Raw genomic sequence first — 16,023 nt, 5'->3', positions numbered from 1 at the left:
TCCTTTAATCACAGAATCAGACTGGTTTGGGTTAGCAGGGACCTTAAAGCTCAACCATAAAGCTTTTCCCCATAAACCCAGGACGTGATGAGCAGAGAGAAGGACCTGAAACTGGAGCAACCTCACTTGTGGAAGATATCCCCGCCCACGGCAGAGTGGTTGGACAGGATGATCTTCAAAGGTCCCTTCCAACCCACACTACTGAGCCTAGGAAACCATGAGCCACAGCACAACGGCTGCACTGGGGCACACTGAGGTGCCGCCACCTCTCTGTGCTGTCCTCACCACGGCCAACGCTGGAAGGGACAGCTCAGAAACACCCCCACTGCTGAGGAACAGCCCCAGCGGGCTGGGGGCTTCCTGCCTGGAGGCCACACCTGCACCTTCCCCTTCAGCTCCCGCAGGAGCGCAGCGCCCTCCGTCAGCATCTCCAGTTCTGGGGCGATCGGCCCTGCCCGGCCCTGCCGTCACGGCTGCGCTCCCTTCCAGCCACCCCGGCACCCTGCCGGGTACCTCAGCGCAGCTCTCCCAGCCTGGCTCCAGAGCAGAGCTGCCCCAGCCCTCGCAGCATCCCCGTGGCCCCCTCTGGCCTCGCCGCAGCAGCCCCGCGTCCCCCCCGCTGTGCTCAGTTTGCTTCCTGCGGCACGAAGACCCCGGAAGTCCCCGCCCGTCCTTGCCAGCTGCCGGGGGGGGGGCGGCACCGCCGGAAGTGGCGTGTGTGCAGGCGGGCGGCAGGAGCCATGGCGCTGTACAGTGCGGCCGCCGCAGTCCTGGAGGGGCTGGAGCGCGGCGCCGGCGGCGTCAAGGCGCTGGTGTACCACAGCCGGTTCCCGGTGAGGGGGCGAGGGGCGGGCCCGGGCCCGGGGCGTGCGGGGGGTGTGCGGGGCTGGGGCGGGCTGGGGCCGTGCCTCCGGGCAGCCCCTGACCGCCCCTGACCGCCCCGCAGCACGTCCGGCAGCTGTACGCGCTGGTGTCCGAGACGCTCCGCTACTCGCCGGTGCTGGAGGAGCTGCTGGCCGGCGCCGCGCTGCTGCGGGCCGAGAAGAAGCTGTCCCCGCAGCTGGCGAAGGTGAGCGGGGCCGGGGGTGGCGGCGGCGGCGGCGGGTCCCGGGACGGCGGGTCCCGGCTCAGCCTCGTCCCCGCAGGTGCTGGTGTACGACCTGCTCTTCGGCAAGGGCCTGAAGTGCGGGGGCCGCTGGAAGGCGCTGGCCCGGCGGCACCGGGCCCGGCTGGAGGCCGAGCTGGCCCGCCTGAAGGTGCGGCAGAAGGTGAGCCGCAACGAGGACCTCCTGGCCCCGGCGCAGGCAGCCGGCCCCGGCGGTGAGTGTGCCTCTGGGCGCGGTGGTGTCCCCGTGGTGGTGGCAGTGGGTGACCGTGTGTGATCCAGACGGCTCCCCCAGCTTCCCAGGTACCGCGCTATGTCCGGGTCAACACCCTGAAGACTTGTGTGGACGACGTGATTGACTTCTTCAAGCGTGAGGGCTACTCCTACCTGGGCAAGGCAGCCAGGTAAGCGTTTCTTCCTGCTGCCCTGGCTTATCTGGGGTGTCAGTGAGCAGCAAGGGCTTGGGATGAGGCCCTGTGGGTCAGGGGGTCATCGGTCTTGGTGCTCAGGGTGCCTTGGTTGGGGTGTCCCCACTCCCCACTCCTATGTTCTGTCCTTCTGTGCGCTGCCTGGCACTGAAGGAGAGAGGAGACATGGGACAAAGAGGGTGTCAGCCTAGGCTCTGCAGAGCTCTGGTGTGGGCAGGATGAGGCAGGACTGTGTGTTCATCATCCCTGTGCCTCATGGGCAGTGTGGAAGAACTGAGGGCCCTCTCCGGGAAGAAATTCTTGTTGGACCTTCACCTCCCGGAGCTGCTGGTTTTCCCTCCGCAGACAGACTTCCATGAGAACCTGCTGTACACTTCAGGACACATCATTCTGCAGGACAAGGTGGGGAGCTGGCGGCAGGAGGCTGCAGGGCTGGGGAATCCCCTGACATGGGTGGAGAGGAAGCTTCTTCCCACATGCCAAGGGCTGTGATCGTGCTTTACTGCAGCAGAGAGCATGAATGCAGCTGGCAGCCATGGGGCTGCCCTGTGGCTCTGCTTCCGTCGCACATACGGATGGGGGTATTGCTGTGAACTGGGCTGTAACCCCCAGGAGGAGCCGGGACCAGCTCTGGTTGCAGCAGGAGGCTGCGGTGAGGCAGAGGCTCCTGGCAGTGGGTGCTGGTGCACTTGTTCCTTGTTGCTGTGGCTGCCTGCGGCCCCGCAGTGTCAGCCATGGCTGAGGAGGGACAGGGGCTGCTTCTTGCCTGCTCCGCTCACTGGGCTTTGTCCTCCTGCAGGCCAGCTGCCTCCCAGCCTTCCTCCTCAGCCCTGCTGCTGGCTCCCACATCATCGATGCCTGTGCTGCACCTGGGAACAAGACCAGCCACCTGGCAGCCATCCTGAAGAACAAGGGGTGAGGGCAGGGCTGTGTGGTGCTCGCTTTTCCCTGAGTAGGCTGGTGGCTTGGGGAGGGCGCAGGGGCACGTAGGATCACACAGGGGTTCACTTCGCAGCCTCTGGTCCCTCTCCCTGTCCAAGGCCTGCCCCGGCTGGGGGAGCAGCTCCCAAGCACTGCCTGCCTGGCCGATGGCCGGTGCTTGATGCTGCCTGGGCAGCGCGTTCCTGAGGCCGTGCAGGATGTTTATGTGTCTCTTGGGTGCCGGGCTCTGCCTTCAGTCAGATCTTTGCCTTTGATGTGGACACCAAGCGCCTGGCCACCATGAACACCATGCTGATGCGTGCTGGCGTCACCGGTTTCCAGCTGGCCCAGCAGGACTTCCTGACGGTGGATCCTGGAGACCCCAAGTACAGCAAGGTGGCCTACATCCTGCTCGACCCGTCCTGCAGCGGCTCAGGTAACATGGGGGGCTTTGGCTGCCCACCCCTGGGTGGGCTGTGGGCACGCACGCCCCAGGCAACGGCTGCTCTCCCCGCAGGGATGGTGAACCGGGTGCCGATGGCAGAGGCTGCCCCAAGTGCCGAGCGGCTGCAGGGGCTGGCCGGCTTCCAGCGCAAGGTGCTGAGCCATGCCCTGAGTTTCCCGGCTCTGCAGCGCCTGGTCTACTCCACCTGCTCTCTGCACCAAGAGGAGAACGAGGACGTGGTGGGGGCTGTGCTGCAGGAGTGGGGCTCGGCCTTCAGGTGTGTCTGGTGTTGGGGGGATGCAGGGCAGGCGCTGGGGGGCCTGGACCTGACCCTCATCCCACACTGCAGGCTGGTGGACGCCTTCCCTTGCTGGCCCTGCCGAGGACTCGCTGCCTTCCCCGGGGCAGAGAGCTGCCTCCGTGCCTCTGCTGCTGACACCCTCACCCACGGCTTCTTTGTGGCTGTCCTGGAGAGGCGCGGGGACGGGGCTGCAGCCTCGAGGTGAGAGCAGGCCTGGGAGCTCGGTGGCCTCCAGCAGCTCCTGTGGGTCTGGGGACAGGCTCGGGCTGGTGGCACACGTAGGCTGAGGGTGCTGCTGCGTTCCTGGCATGGGGAGGAAGAGGGAAGATGGAGGGGTCTGACTGCAGCACGAGGAGAGGGCAGGAGCCACGGTGCTGTGTTGAGTGGGTCTCAGGCCCTTTGCTCTTGTCCACAGGTCCCTGCCTGAGGCTGCTGCTGACACCCCGCAGCATGGCAAGGGAACAGAGCCAGGAGCAGCTCCCAGGAAGAGGAAGAGGAAAAAGCAGCGGGTAAAGGAGTGAAACAACCGTTTTAGGGCTGCGCAGTGCCCAGCCGGGGCTGGTGGGGATTGTCACCCTGCTGCCTGCCTGAGCTGTGGCACAGCCTCCCATCATCGGTAAACTCAGCTGGGTTAAGGGTGTCTTTTACCATGTTTTGGCCCAGAAACCCTTACCCTGATGTGGGGTTTCAGAGAAGATTGTGACTGTAGGGATGACCCAGAGCTGAGTTTCTCTCTCTCCCTGGTCTTTTCCAGCACGTTTGTGCAGCCTTGCCTGGAAACTGCCACTGCTTGGAGCAGAGGCAAAGCAGAGGAAAACAAAGGAAATAAAAATAGATAGTAATAATAGTATGAACATGAGGGAAGAAACGGACTGTGCCTGACCCAACGTGAATCCAGCATAAGACGCTTTATTGCATGACAAGCGCTTATTTATATCATTCTACCTCCTTTACACACGATCACACATTCTTTGATTGGTCCCCTCCCATCCGTTTTATAGTCTACTAAGTGCTAAGCAGTAACTTTCCGCTCTTTTACTCCCTTATTATCCCGATTTAGCAACACTACTAAGGGTTACAAATATCCACACTGTTTGGTCTGCCTTTGAGATGCACATCCTGCTTTATCTTGCAAACCGCCTGCTTTGTTTTGCTAACTGATCTTTACCCTTCCTTCATAGTTCTCTCTACAGCTCCCAAGGCTTAGGCCCGAGCAGGGCACTAACACCTGGTATTTTCTTCATGGTTCCCAAGGCTTAAGCTGGGACAAGGCGATAACGCCTGGATCCATTTCATTAACTATTTCTATCCGTCACCCACACGAACAAGTATTGTCCAACCCCACAGGTGTAGTTCAAGAGTGGGAGCAAGGACCTGTAAGCGCAGTGCTGGGAAGTGGCCCCTGAGCCATGCCCTGAGCTTTGCTTCACTTGGTCTCCTTCACCTGCTCCCTGCACTGGAAGAACGAGGACGTGGTGGGCACCGTGCTGCAGGAGCAGGGTTCAGGCTTCAGGTGTGTCTGGCACAGGGAGGGGTGCTGGGCAGCGTCCCAGCTGCCAGGGCTGCTCTGGCACCCGCAGCCCCTCAGGCAGCTTGGTGTCTGCACGCGCTGGTCCCTGCCTGTGCCCTGTCCTGACAGTGTGCTGGTGCCTGGCAACGTGCCCCCTTCCCCGGAGCAACCGGGTGTCCCCTCGCTGTGATAGTCTCTACCACCTGCAATTGGTGGTAGAACTCCTTCAGGCACTGCGAGAAGCCCCTGGCCCTGCCAGCTTCACACAGGGTGAAGATGGTCTGCAGGAATTTCATCTCGGCATCCTGCTGGGCAGCCTCCTTGACACCAGTGGATGAACAATTGCACTGCGCGTCACTTTTGTTTTCTGCCCCCCTTCCCTTCCTCTGTGCTCCTCTCGGATCCCCCTGAGCCATTCCTCATGGATGCAGCTGTCCACCCCACTGTGGTGGGGACAGTGTGCCCAGGTGGGGGCCAGACCCACTGCTCCTCAGTCCCTCAGCTCAGTGGAGCGGCGGTCCTCTCACACAGGCCTCCTTGCTGCCTCAGCACCCCAGGGCTCCCATTCTGCCTGCCGCCAGTGCCCACATTGCACCCTAGGTTTTCCTTGGTTCCCTTCCACGTGGAGGGATGGAGTTTTAGGGGGCTAAGAAAGGGCAGGTTGGCATGTCTGTGGGGCTTATCTGGTGCTCACCACGTGTAGGTGATGCTTCTGTAGAGAAGAGAAGACGGCCTGTGAGCTATGGGCAGGGCTGAGGTTCCCATGCTGGAGCCAAAGGCTTGCCGTAGTGCCCTCTGTGCCAGCCCGTCAGGGTCCGGGAAGTGTGCAGAGGGCCCAGGAAAGTGTTGGACGCACGGGAGCAAGGGGGAGAAAGCCAGCCTGCCCCCAGCTGTGCTCTGCCCAAGAAAGCTGGCCCCAGCCCAGCCCATTGCCACCACTGTGGGGAGAGGGGCAGGGGATGTGGCTGCCTCCAAAGCCAGCTCAGCTCCCCTCCACCTTTGAGCCACATGTTCTGCGGACAGAAGTGACTTGCGACCTCCTCTTTCGGCTCTAACATGAGCTTTGGAGGAATGAAAAGCATCTCCTCTATTAAACCAAGGGGAAAGTGTACAACGGGTGGTCTGGGGCGTCCCCAGCTCTCGGGGAGCAAGCACTACTTCCTCTTGCTTTTCTTCTTGCTTTCGATCAGCCGCAGCCCGTGCTTCTTGATGTCTTCTCTGCTGAGGACAAGGCCGCTCTGGTTGTCCCCAAAATCAGAATCGTCTGCAGGAGAGAGTGCAGAGGAGTGGGCTGGGGAGGGTCTGCGGGGCTGCCTCTGCTGTGCCTGTGTCCCCAGGAGGAGCCGGCACAGTTTGGAGGGCTGCTGGCATCTGCTGCCCAGTGATTTTGAAGACGACGAGGGTCTCCCCGCTTGCCCCACAGCATCCCTCCTTGCTCCTGCGGTGGTTCTACGCTCCCCAGCCCACCGCCTGCCTTCGCTCTCCCACATCCACACATAAAAGCAGCACCATGCTCAAAGCCCTGGAGACAGCCAAGGTCACCCCAGCGCCCGGAGCAACTCCCGGGTTGGGCTCTGCTGGGACACTGGGAGGTGGGCAAGGACGCCCAGAAATGCCAGGAGGCAGGGGCTGCGGCAGTTGCTGTGGGATGTGTCCCCTTTCCTACCTTGGACCCTCATGCACACGTCCTCCAAGGAAACCTTCTGGTTCTGCGGCTCGTTCATGAGGGTTTTCTCCAGCAGCTGCCTGACCTTCACAAAAGTCTGTGAAAGAGACGCTGTGTTCATAGCTGAAGGGGAGGCGGGTGTTCCAAGCAAAGGGGTGCCCAAGCTCCATGTGCCCCTGGTAGGGAACAGCCCACAGAGCCCAGGGCCACCGGGGCCTGAGCTGCTCCGTGGCTCCTCCCTCGAGCACCTCCATCCTCCAGCTGGGAGGATGGCTTGGGCTGGGCCACCCGGGAAAGCCTGTGTGGGTCCCCAGGGACCGCAGCAGGGATGGAGCCCCCGGGCACCTCATCATCCTCGCTGTGGCTGCAGGGGGGCAGGTGAGCCACCCGCTGCACCAGGTACTGCAGCTTCTGCTCACACTGCTGGAGCTTCTCGTGCGCTCCCACGGCCTTGATAGAATGCTCCTGAAGTCAGAGAGAGAACAGCCTCGGTGGGGAAAGCGAGCCCCTCGGGGTGATGGCTGCTGCACCGAGCGTCACCACACGGTGCCGTTGCAGCACCGAGCAGAGCCTGGGCTGTGCTCAGCCCGGCCTTGTGCGGGTACCTGGCCAGGCACGGTGATGCCCCGCAGACGGCCCAAGAGGCTGTCGAGTCCGTTTGCAAACTCCAGCAGCGTCTCCTGGCTCCTCAGCAGCTGCGCTCGCCTCTCTGCCAGCCGAGCCTCCTCCCACTGCAGCCTCGTCCTCAGCTCCTCCTCCAGCCCCCTGGAGCCAACCACGGTCACATCCATACAAGTGCACAGGGGTGCAGACGCCCCAGAGCTCTTGCAAAAGCTGCTGCCCACGTTCTCCCCTGCCCCAAGCGCAGAGCAGAGGTGCTGCCTGCAGCTCAACCCCGTGCTGCTGCTGGGCCCACTTCCCGTGCCAGGCAAGGAGCAAGGCTCCTCTTTGGGTGCTCTGCCAGCGCCAGAGCTGGGGCAGCACTCTGCTCAGAAACCCTCCCAGTGCGGGAGGGGTGGGCAGCCGCAGGGTGACAAAGGAAGGGGTGCCCTGTTGGGACACCTGCCATGCACATGCCCCCCTGCCCCCAGGGCTGGTGGCCCCTTTGGCATGGCTGTCCGGAGCCCAGCAGCACCTGCTTGTGTCTGCGGGCTGGCGAAACTTCAGCTCATCCCGCTGCATCTCCAGCTCCTTCAGTGCCTTCTTCAGCTCCTGCTGCTTCTCCTGGCACCCTCTGAGGTACTGTTCGAGTGCCACCAGGGACTTCTGCTGTGCCAGGAGCCTGCCGGGGACGTCCTGGCCGGGGGAGAGCACATGGACTCAGCCCAGGCCACTCCTGCAGGGTACAGGATCTGGGCCGCGGTGCTGGGGAGGTTTCTGCCCCAGGAACCACAGAACCGCTGCAAGTTCGTGTCGTGGAGCACAGCAGTTCCGTCCCTGCCTGCACAAGAGGGGCCCTGGGGGGCTCTGGGGACAGAGGAGGGCAGATAACCCTGCAGTGGACCAAGGTGAGCAGACAAGGCTCAGCTCCCTGGGGCTGGAGCAGCCCCAGCTTCTACCAGAGATGGGTTTTCAGCTCACCCAGAGGCAGGAGCACTGCACCGCAGCCTTGGCCTTCTCCATCTTCTCCGTCAGCCAGGCGTCACGCTCCAGCCGGGACTTGGTGGCCTCCGGTTTGGCAGCTGGGGTGGAAAGGTTGTGGCAGGGAAGGATGCCTGCGGCTGCGCCCACATCCCCCCCCTGCACCCTGACAGGCACTCACCCACCAGCGGGTCCTGGTCGGGCAGGCTCAGCAAGTCCCTGGTGACGTCATGCCTGGCTTGCTGCAAGGATGTTCATCGTCAACCCTGAGCTGCTGGCACCCTGGGGGAGCTGGCCCTGCAGCCCCTCGCCCACGGGAGGCTGGGCACCGATGCCCGTCCTACGCCTGCAACCCTGCCTGGGCCAGGTCCCCCCAGCTCACCGCTTTCAGAAGCCTTTCTTCTGCTTCCTTGAGCCAGCGTCTGTCTACGCGCACTTTCCGAGCAGCCAGGGTGCGGGCCCTGAGCTCTCTCTCGGCACGGAACTGGGCTTCCATCCTGGCCTTGTGCTCCTGGAGCAGAGCAGAGCAGAGCAGAAAAGAAGTGGCTCCCAAAGCTACAATGGACCTCTGTGGGCTTCTAACATGGGCATGGCCAGCACCAAAAATGCCACCCCCTACCCCGAGTAAACAGCCCCGGGAGGAAACTGAGCAAGGACAGCTAGAGAATGGAGAATGCCACCTTCCCCATGGCCAGTGCTTCAGGCAGCTGTCCCCAGCGCAGGGCAGCCTGGCCTGAGAGCCACACACGGGAGGGTGCTGTGGGGAGGCCAAGCTCAGTCTTGCTTTTCCTCGAAGGAAGACTCAGCAGCCTGGGCACCTGGTGCCACCTGTGGGCTCTGCAGGGCAGGAAAGCACCCTGAGGTGCGCTGGACCGTCTCACCTTGGCTACACGAGCAGCTCTGAGACCATGCGAGGCCCTGAGCTCCATGTCTTCCACCTCCCCGTGCTGCAGCTCGGCCGTCTCACTCAGCACGTCCAGGTGCAGAGGCAGGTGGGCCAGCTCCTGGGACACGGGGAGCCACAGCCCACTGAGTCCCAGGGGTGCCCTGTGCTGGGACAGAAGATGGGGGGGAGCAGGAGGAGCTCCTGCAGGAGGGTGTCCCACCAGCACAGCCCCTTGGGCACTTCAGGGCCTTTCCAGGGGGAGCGGCTGAGACCATAGCGCAGTGAGGATGAGCTCACCTTCCTCAGGGCATCCCGCACCACCACGTACAGGGCAGTCACCTTCTGCCCAGCGTGGACTTTTGTCTGCGTCTTCTCAATGCTGCTCTCCAGCGTCCGAACCACCTGGGGCAGAGATGGTTGGGGACAAGGGATGAGCCCATGTGCTGAGACCGGCGCCCACCCAGGGCTGCAGGCTTGACTGAACCCCTCCACGGGTGCTGCCACCCCAGCAAGGGGCCCTGGGACCTGTGCCTGGTGCTGCTTCTCGTCCATCCGCACATCCTGCAGCTGCTGCAGCCGCCTCTGCAGCTGCTCCTTGGCCCGGCTCCGCTGCTTCACCTGGTACAGCAGCATGTTGCACGTGTTCACCCGGCCATAGATTTCGGCCCGCAGCTTCTCCTGGGCCACCTGCATGGGATGTGAGCATTTGCCAGGCTGGAGGCAGGGCTCGCTGGGCACCCACGGGAGAAGGGGTCCTGCCCACACAACTCTTTGCCAAGGCAGAGCTGGTGATGCTGGCACCTGGTCACTCCCTTGGCGGGACAGGAGCTCTGCTGGGGCAAAGGTTCCGCTCAGGGAGCTAACGGAGACACTGATGGGTCCTGCAGTGCAAAGGGTTCCACGGGACCACTCATGAACACCCCGTGTCTCACTGCACCAGCCCTGTGGGGCTGTCCTGGTGCTGGCACCAGGTCCCTGTTCCCTACAACCGGTCCTTCTGAGCATCCCCTGAACCCCAGCCCGCTGCGAGCAGCCTGCGCCCGCTGGACTCTGCTATTACCTCCACCGTCTTATTGGCCAAAGCAATGCCCAAGGGCTGCTCCGCTGCGCAAGCCTCAGAGAGGGTGAGCTCATGCTGTGGGCAAAGAAGGGCAGAGAGCACATCACTGCCAGGCTGGGGACAGTCCCAGCCTCCTGCTGCCCTGCACTTCCTGCTCCTGGAGAGGACCAGTGGAGAAGCTGGCTCTGCAGCTCCGGCAGAGCCACAGTCACGGAGGCAGCAAATGGGACCTGCTGGTACCTTCCGCACACGGCCCAGGACATGGGTATCCTCCTGCACCGCCTCTCGCAGCTGGGGCAGCAGCTCCCGGTTCTCTTTGAACTTTTCTTCCTCTGGCTTGGAGTAAAACGTCCTCGCTAGCCCTGCACGACATTGAGGAGCTGTTGGTACCGTGCAGGACGATGCAGGGACCAAATGCCCCCTGCTTGGCCCAGTCCATAATGCAAAGCCAACGGGGCAGCACCTTGCAGGGCTATGCTGGCCCGCATCTCACGCATGCGCTTGCTGAGGTTTGGCTTCTGGCCCAGCATGATGCTGCTCCTGCTGCCTTGGCTCTCCAGCCCCACTGCGTACGTAGCAGCCACTGCAGTTCTACGGCCCTCTGTAAGGCTCACGGAGCTGTGGCCAAGCCAATGGAGCCTTGCAACCTACGTCCTCATAATTGTCACTGGGCTGTAACCACAACACGGAGCTGAGCTCCCTGCGCCCTGGCAACTGTTGCCGGGCTGTAACCACAGCAACGGAGCAAGAGCAGCCTGCTGCTGCCCAGCCATGTCCCTTTGGAAATGTCAGTTAAGTGGTCAGCAAACAGCCGCGCAGCGAGTTACGCTCCTGTTGACACGGGCAAGAACCCACCGGCTCTCCATACTGGTATTTATTTTGACGCCCACTGTATGCTCTTGCTCACCTACAAACGGGACAAGAAATGCTATTGAAGCATCAAGTTCCCGCCACCAGAGAGCTGCAGAAAAAGACTTTTAAGGAAACAGCCTTCTCAGCACCAAGCTCGTACATCAGCTGAGATCAAGTTTCCGTAACGCGGGACCTTTAGCCTGAAAACAAAGAAATACGGGATTGTCAAATACCCTCTGAGGCCGTCACTCAGCATCTCCTTTGCAGATTTATAAATGGCGTGCTAGTGCTAATAGCCAGTGACAAGCTAAATACCAACGTGATCATCTCCAGTGCTTCATCAAGCCTGCATGAAGAGATGGCCATTTGAAGGACAAGCAGGGAAGGGTTTGTACACGCAAGGAATCTCCCCAGTCTGGCCATGCATGTTTTTACCATGTTTTGGACCAGAAACTCTTACCCTGATGTGGGCTTTCAGAGAAGCTTGTGACTGTAGGGATGACCCAGAGCTGAGCTTCTCCCTCTCTCCCTGGTCTTTTCCAGCACGTTTGTGCAGCCTTGCCTGGAAACTGCAGCTGCTCAAAGCAGAGGCAAAGTGCAGAAAAACAAGTAAAATAGATAAAATCACTAATAATAGCACGAACAAGTACTGTTCAACCCCACAGGTGTGGTTCAAGAGTGGGAGCAAGGACCTGCAAGTGCAGTGCTGGGAAGTGGCCCGTGAGCCATGCCCTGAGCTTCCCGGCTCTTCTTCACTTGGTCTCCTTCACCTGCTCCCTGCACTGGAAGAACGAGGACGTGGTGGGCACCGTGCTGCAGGAGCAGGGTTCAGGCTTCAGGTGTGTCTGGCATGCTCACCATCTCCCCTTAACCTAGACCCACAAACTCCCTATTGTCTGCCCACCTGTGCCCAGACAGAGTTTCGTACTCTCCAGCCTATCCCTAACATAAATAGCAACTCCCCCTCCCCGTCTGCCGGGCCTGTCTTTTCTAAAGAGCCTGTAACCTTCCATTCCAGCACTCCAGTCATAGGAGCCATCCCACCATGTTTCTGTGATGCCTATTATATCATACCCCCGGAGACGTGCACACATCTCTAATTCCTCTTGTTGGTTCCCCATGCTACGGGCATTTGTATAGAGGCATCTGAGCCGAGCTCCAAATGAAGCTGGCTCGTTGGCTGCAGCGGCTGGAGTATCTCTACGTTGCTCCAAGCATTTAGGATAGGTGCTGGCAACTGACTGGGTGTGTTGGGATGGAATGATGCCCCCCTCCCCCAACACATCTAGTTTAAAGCCTCCTTGCCCAGTCTGGCAAGCCTTCTACCAAAACCGCTCTTCCCGTTCTTTGGATCAGCTTCACCAGCCCCCAGTAGACCTGGCCTACAAACTTGGGTCCAGGGTTCGAGACCCCCAAACCCCTGACTATGGCGCCACCCTTTCAGCCTTTTATTAACCTGGCCAATCCTCCTAGCCTTTTTAGGGTCCTCCCCTGTCTCCTGGAGGATTGACCAAAAGACAATCTGAGCTCCAGAGCCCCTAACCACCTCTCCCAGGGCTCTGTAGTCCTTCTTTATGTTCTCCAGGATACTGTTGTCTATATCCCTAGCACCCGCATGGATCACTAGAAGTGGGTAATAGTCCGTGGGACTTATTAGAGCAGACAGCCTCTCTGGAACAACCCTGATCCATGCCCCTGGTAGACAACACACCTCCCTTGAGACTGGGTCAGGCCGACAGACGGGTGCCTCTGTTCCTTTCAAAGTAGAGTCCCCTACTACTATGACCCGCTGCTTTTTCCTGGCAGCACCAGTAGAGATCTTTAGCAGTGCACCAGCCGGTTGTTCATGGTGCGAGTGCGTTTCCTCATCAGCCCCCTGCAGGATAGCAAAGGGAGTCCCCTGCTTTTAATTGTCCTCTTCCTCCTTTTTCGGTTGGTTTTTTATTGTTACTAATTCCCAGCTTTCCGGGTTAACAGCCTCCTTCTTTCCTCCAAGAACTACACGGGACGCTTGAGGCCCCTGCAGAGTTTGGCCCTGGAGCAAGCACTCCTGCTTCCTCTCAGCTTCCCTGATATCTCGCAGACTATGAAGAGCATCCCGCAGCTCAGTCACCTGCTGCAGGAGGAGCCACCTCTTGGGGCATTCTCAAAGGCAAAACAAGAAAGGAACATAGAGAAGAACATAAGGAAGGTGGGTGAGTGAGGGTGAGGAGCAGGGTGCCAGGGAGGAAGGCTGGGTTGGGGTACTGACCGCACAGCCCTGCGGGAGCAGTGGGAAGGTGTCTCCTGGTAGATCTTGATGAGGAGGGCAGGGATTTTCTGCCAGATGAACATGTCCTTGTAGCAGCAAGCGCTATAGGGGCTGCGGACTGAGAGGAGGTGAAAGGGGTTGGTGCATTCCCACCCCTGGCACAAGGGACCCCTGGGATGCGCTTGCTCCCTTCTGCTACAAGGGGTCCCCTCTCACATCCCTGGCAGTGCTGCTTTTTTCCAGGGTAGGAGCCCCCTATTTCCCTGCCCGTGGAGGGCTTATTACTGATTTCCCCAGCCTAGGTGTGGGGTCTGAAGCTAACTCTGTATCCCTGCTGTGAGCAGGGGAGCAGGGTGAGAAGGGCTGTTTGTGCCAAAACTGGGGCTAAGCTGGGAGCTGGACAGACGAGTGGAGGAACCCCATGCCTCAGCCACAGGAGCTGACCGTGAATACCCCGAGCAAGATGAGACAGAGGGAGAGAAAAACCAATGATGGCAAAGCATCACTTGGGGGCACCTGAAAAGTAACAACTTGAATGCCTGTGCTTGTAATGTACCTATTACTAGAGGCTGTGATTTTGTGCATAAACCACCTGTATTTACTAGCCAGGTGCTAATAAGAAACTACACCTTGTATGGATTTGTCACTTGAAAGAGATGCTAGAACATGCGAGTTTGCAGCAGCTGCTAGAAAATGCTAAGGCAAAAGCTAGAAAGATTCTAATGCAATGGTAGTGTTCTAAAGCGGGCATTGACAGATACATGAAACAAAACGGGGAGTTCAGGGTTAACCCCACAAAAACATATAGTGAAAGCGTGTTATGTTTGGGATGTTTTAAATCGCTGGACGGATCCTGTACAGCACCAGCCAGCGCGGGGGTTCTGAGGATTCTGAGCAGGGGAAAGCTCCTGTTAAAGTACGGAATCTTGAAACTCCTCAGTGGGAAGGCCCGTTCCCTTTAACGCCCTGGGGACGAGGGCGCGCTTGTGCTGCCACGGGTAAAGGACCTCGCTGGCTCCGTGCACGGTGGCTCCGTCCTGCCTTGTCTCCTGCCTCCTCATCACGAGAGGGCTGAGCCTACCGCGGTTTCCCGCCCAGCCAAAAGGGAACATCTGTAGCCAGGGCGGCGGGACAAGACAGCCTGTGCCTGCCGGGTGCCCCACCTCCGAGTCCTTTCAGGCTGCTGTTGTGAGCAATGGCAGCCTCAGATCCGTGCACACGTGGGAGGGCTGGGGGTCAAACAGCGCAGCCCCAGGAAACAGATTTTCTAAGAGCTGTACAAGTGGGGCTGCATTTTCATTCCGCAGTTGGAAACCAACTGTTGGTGCAGAACGGTAACTGCTCTTTACCTGTGTGCTTGCTAGGCGAGGAGCAGGAGTGAAAAAACTGCCTTAAGAATGTTTGGTTAGTTTTCAGTAAATTATACAGCTCTTATTAACCCAGCCCTTAAGCAGGTGTTGATAGGGGATACACAAAACAAAGAAGGGGGAGATGTGGGGAGGGAAGGCCATCAGATTTTCATGAAAAAGAGTTTCCAGCCCCGGGCACACAGGAGAGCACTTGGATGGCAGCCTTCTTCAATGGGAAAGCTTATTCTATTTGGTGTCGTTTAGGTTGGTGTCGGGGTGTCCTGCAGGGATGCCGGCCTCTTCGTCCTCAGGGGAGGTGTCCGGAGCTGGGCCACTGTGCGAGGGTCCCTGTGCCGCTGGGTCCAGCGCCTGGGCTGGCTGCAAGGCGGGCGCTGCGAGGGGCAGGGGGATGATGAGCACAGCCAGCCCGTGCCACGCTCCCTCCCTCCAGCCCTGGATCACGGCCCCGAGCCTGTCCCCGCGTCCCAAGTAGCAGTGGTGGCCGCATGGCTCTTGGGACCTTGCGTCCCACCCCCAGCTGCAGCCCTCACCAGTGCCCGTGCCGCTGCAGTCACAGCATTCCCAGGAATGCACCTCTCCTCCCAGGTTGGAGCAGCGCTGGTGGGTCCCGCGGGAGCCACAGGACTGGCAGAGCAGCAGTCGCCAGGGCCTGGGGGGGCAATGGGACACATTGCCACCAAAGGCCCCTGAGATGGATGGGGGGTGCCAGCCTGGTACCTCCATCCCCAGCCAAAGGGGGTGACCTCGGGGACCACCCGCACTCACCCGTTCTCCTCTGCCGCTTCCCGTCCCAGGGGGCACAGGCACCGGCTGCTGTCACAGGAGCTGTGCCGCCGATAATGGTCGGCAAAGGCTCCATCCTCCTCCCAGGCAGCATCCCTGTGGGAGCAGAGGAGGGCTCAGCCCTGGGGATGTGGGGAGGCAGCAGGGGATCGGCTGGAGCATCCCGGAGGGGAAGGAGGCAGCGGGAGGGCACCCACCTGTCCGGGATTTTGATGCCCAGGCGGAACATCTCTTCTCGGAAGGTGACCGTGTCCTGGCAGAGCGGGCAGCGGAAGTGGTGCAGGGCAGAGCGCAGCGCCTGGCCCTGGGGCAGACACAGCGTCAGCACCAGGGGGTGCTGGGGTCCCGTTCACCCCCCGCAGCTTGGTGCCGGGGTGAGCGCAGGGGTGATGATGTCGGGGACCGCGGGGGCTGCCGCCTACCTGAATACAGCGGCGGTGGAACCAGGCGCTGGTGCAGGTGGGACAGACCAGGGTGTCAAAGCACGGCCGCTCCGCCACCGCCTCCTGGCAGATGAGGCACAGGGTCTGGTCCTGCTGCACCGCCCGCACCCGCTGCACCGGCCGGTGCTTCCAGCAGAAGGACCTGCGGACGGAGGTGATGCTTCAGCGCCAGCTCTCCTCCATCGCGGCCCTGGCTCTGGTACCCCGGGGCGGGGACACTCACTTGAACTCCCCAAAGAACTGGGAGACGCAGCCTCGCTCGCTGCCGCAGGGGTAGTGGAAGGTGCGGGGACAGCGCCGGGCTCTGCAGGTGACCGAGGCGCCCGGCTGGCGGCAGATGCAGCACCTCTGGGGATGACAGGGGTGTCTGTGCGGTTGCTTGCAGCCAGCTGCCAGAGCGTCCCTGCGGGAGTGCTGGCCT

General features: G+C 60.8%; 2 protein-coding genes across 4 annotated transcripts; one reads left to right on the top strand and one right to left on the bottom strand.

Annotated features, from left to right (window-relative positions):
• The first annotated feature begins 202 nt into the window (after positions 1 to 202).
• NSUN5 (NOP2/Sun RNA methyltransferase 5) lies at positions 203 to 4,172 on the top strand. Of its 3 annotated transcripts, none has more exons than XM_065694399.1 (11): positions 203 to 833; positions 947 to 1,069; positions 1,132 to 1,320; positions 1,401 to 1,509; positions 1,797 to 1,935; positions 2,333 to 2,448; positions 2,712 to 2,890; positions 2,972 to 3,176; positions 3,249 to 3,401; positions 3,616 to 3,709; positions 3,955 to 4,172. In XM_065694399.1, exons 1-11 carry the CDS (start codon positions 218 to 220, stop codon positions 4,027 to 4,029), a joined length of 1,998 nt encoding a protein of 665 aa, XP_065550471.1. In that variant the 5' UTR covers positions 203 to 217; the 3' UTR covers positions 4,030 to 4,172. The 3 variants fall into 3 exon arrangements, with proteins under 3 accessions (XP_065550471.1, XP_065550473.1, XP_065550472.1); XM_065694400.1 differs by having other exon boundaries at positions 699 to 833; positions 1,146 to 1,320; XM_065694401.1 differs by lacking the exons at positions 2,333 to 2,448; positions 2,712 to 2,890; positions 2,972 to 3,176; ... (1 more) ...; positions 3,616 to 3,709; positions 3,955 to 4,172 and adding an exon at positions 2,042 to 2,157.
• A 1,692-nt stretch (positions 4,173 to 5,864) lies between these two features.
• On the bottom strand, positions 5,865 to 10,433 carry LOC136022103 (coiled-coil domain-containing protein 183-like). The gene is made up of 13 exons (XM_065695034.1): positions 10,367 to 10,433; positions 9,904 to 10,265; positions 9,369 to 9,530; positions 9,141 to 9,245; positions 8,839 to 8,961; positions 8,340 to 8,468; positions 8,139 to 8,199; positions 7,958 to 8,058; positions 7,443 to 7,672; positions 6,982 to 7,141; positions 6,722 to 6,841; positions 6,377 to 6,473; positions 5,865 to 5,974 (listed from the first exon to the last, which is right to left on the bottom strand). Exons 1-13 carry the CDS (start codon positions 10,431 to 10,433, stop codon positions 5,865 to 5,867), a joined length of 1,827 nt encoding a protein of 608 aa, XP_065551106.1.
• Positions 10,434 to 16,023: the final 5,590 nt, after the last annotated feature.

Source organism: Lathamus discolor, chromosome 14 (assembly GCF_037157495.1).
Source record: "Lathamus discolor isolate bLatDis1 chromosome 14, bLatDis1.hap1, whole genome shotgun sequence".
NCBI classification, from domain to species: Eukaryota; Metazoa; Chordata; class Aves; order Psittaciformes; family Psittacidae; genus Lathamus; species Lathamus discolor.
Note: the sequence above shows the minus strand (reverse complement) of the source record. Positions and strands in the feature narration are given on the sequence as shown.

What these genes read in the sequence shown, in the direction of transcription:
- NSUN5 (XM_065694399.1), top strand. Translation starts at nt 218, where the DNA reads ATGAGCCACAGCACAACGGCTGCACTGGGGCACACTGAGGTGCCGCCA. An exon ending in TGTACCACAGCCGGTTCCCG is followed by an intron (nt 834 to 946) that starts GTGAGGGGGCGA and finishes ACCGCCCCGCAG; the next exon opens with CACGTCCGGCAGCTGTACGC. An exon ending in GGAAGAGGAAAAAGCAGCGG is followed by an intron (nt 3,710 to 3,954) that starts GTAAAGGAGTGA and finishes GGTCTTTTCCAG; the next exon opens with CACGTTTGTGCAGCCTTGCC.
- LOC136022103 (XM_065695034.1), bottom strand. Translation starts at nt 10,433, where the DNA reads ATGCTGGGCCAGAAGCCAAACCTCAGCAAGCGCATGCGTGAGATGCGG. An exon ending in GAGCTGCTCGTGTAGCCAAG is followed by an intron (nt 8,469 to 8,838) that starts GTGAGACGGTCC and finishes GCTCTGCTCCAG; the next exon opens with GAGCACAAGGCCAGGATGGA. An exon ending in GCCACAGCGAGGATGATGAG is followed by an intron (nt 6,474 to 6,721) that starts GTGCCCGGGGGC and finishes TCTCTTTCACAG; the next exon opens with ACTTTTGTGAAGGTCAGGCA.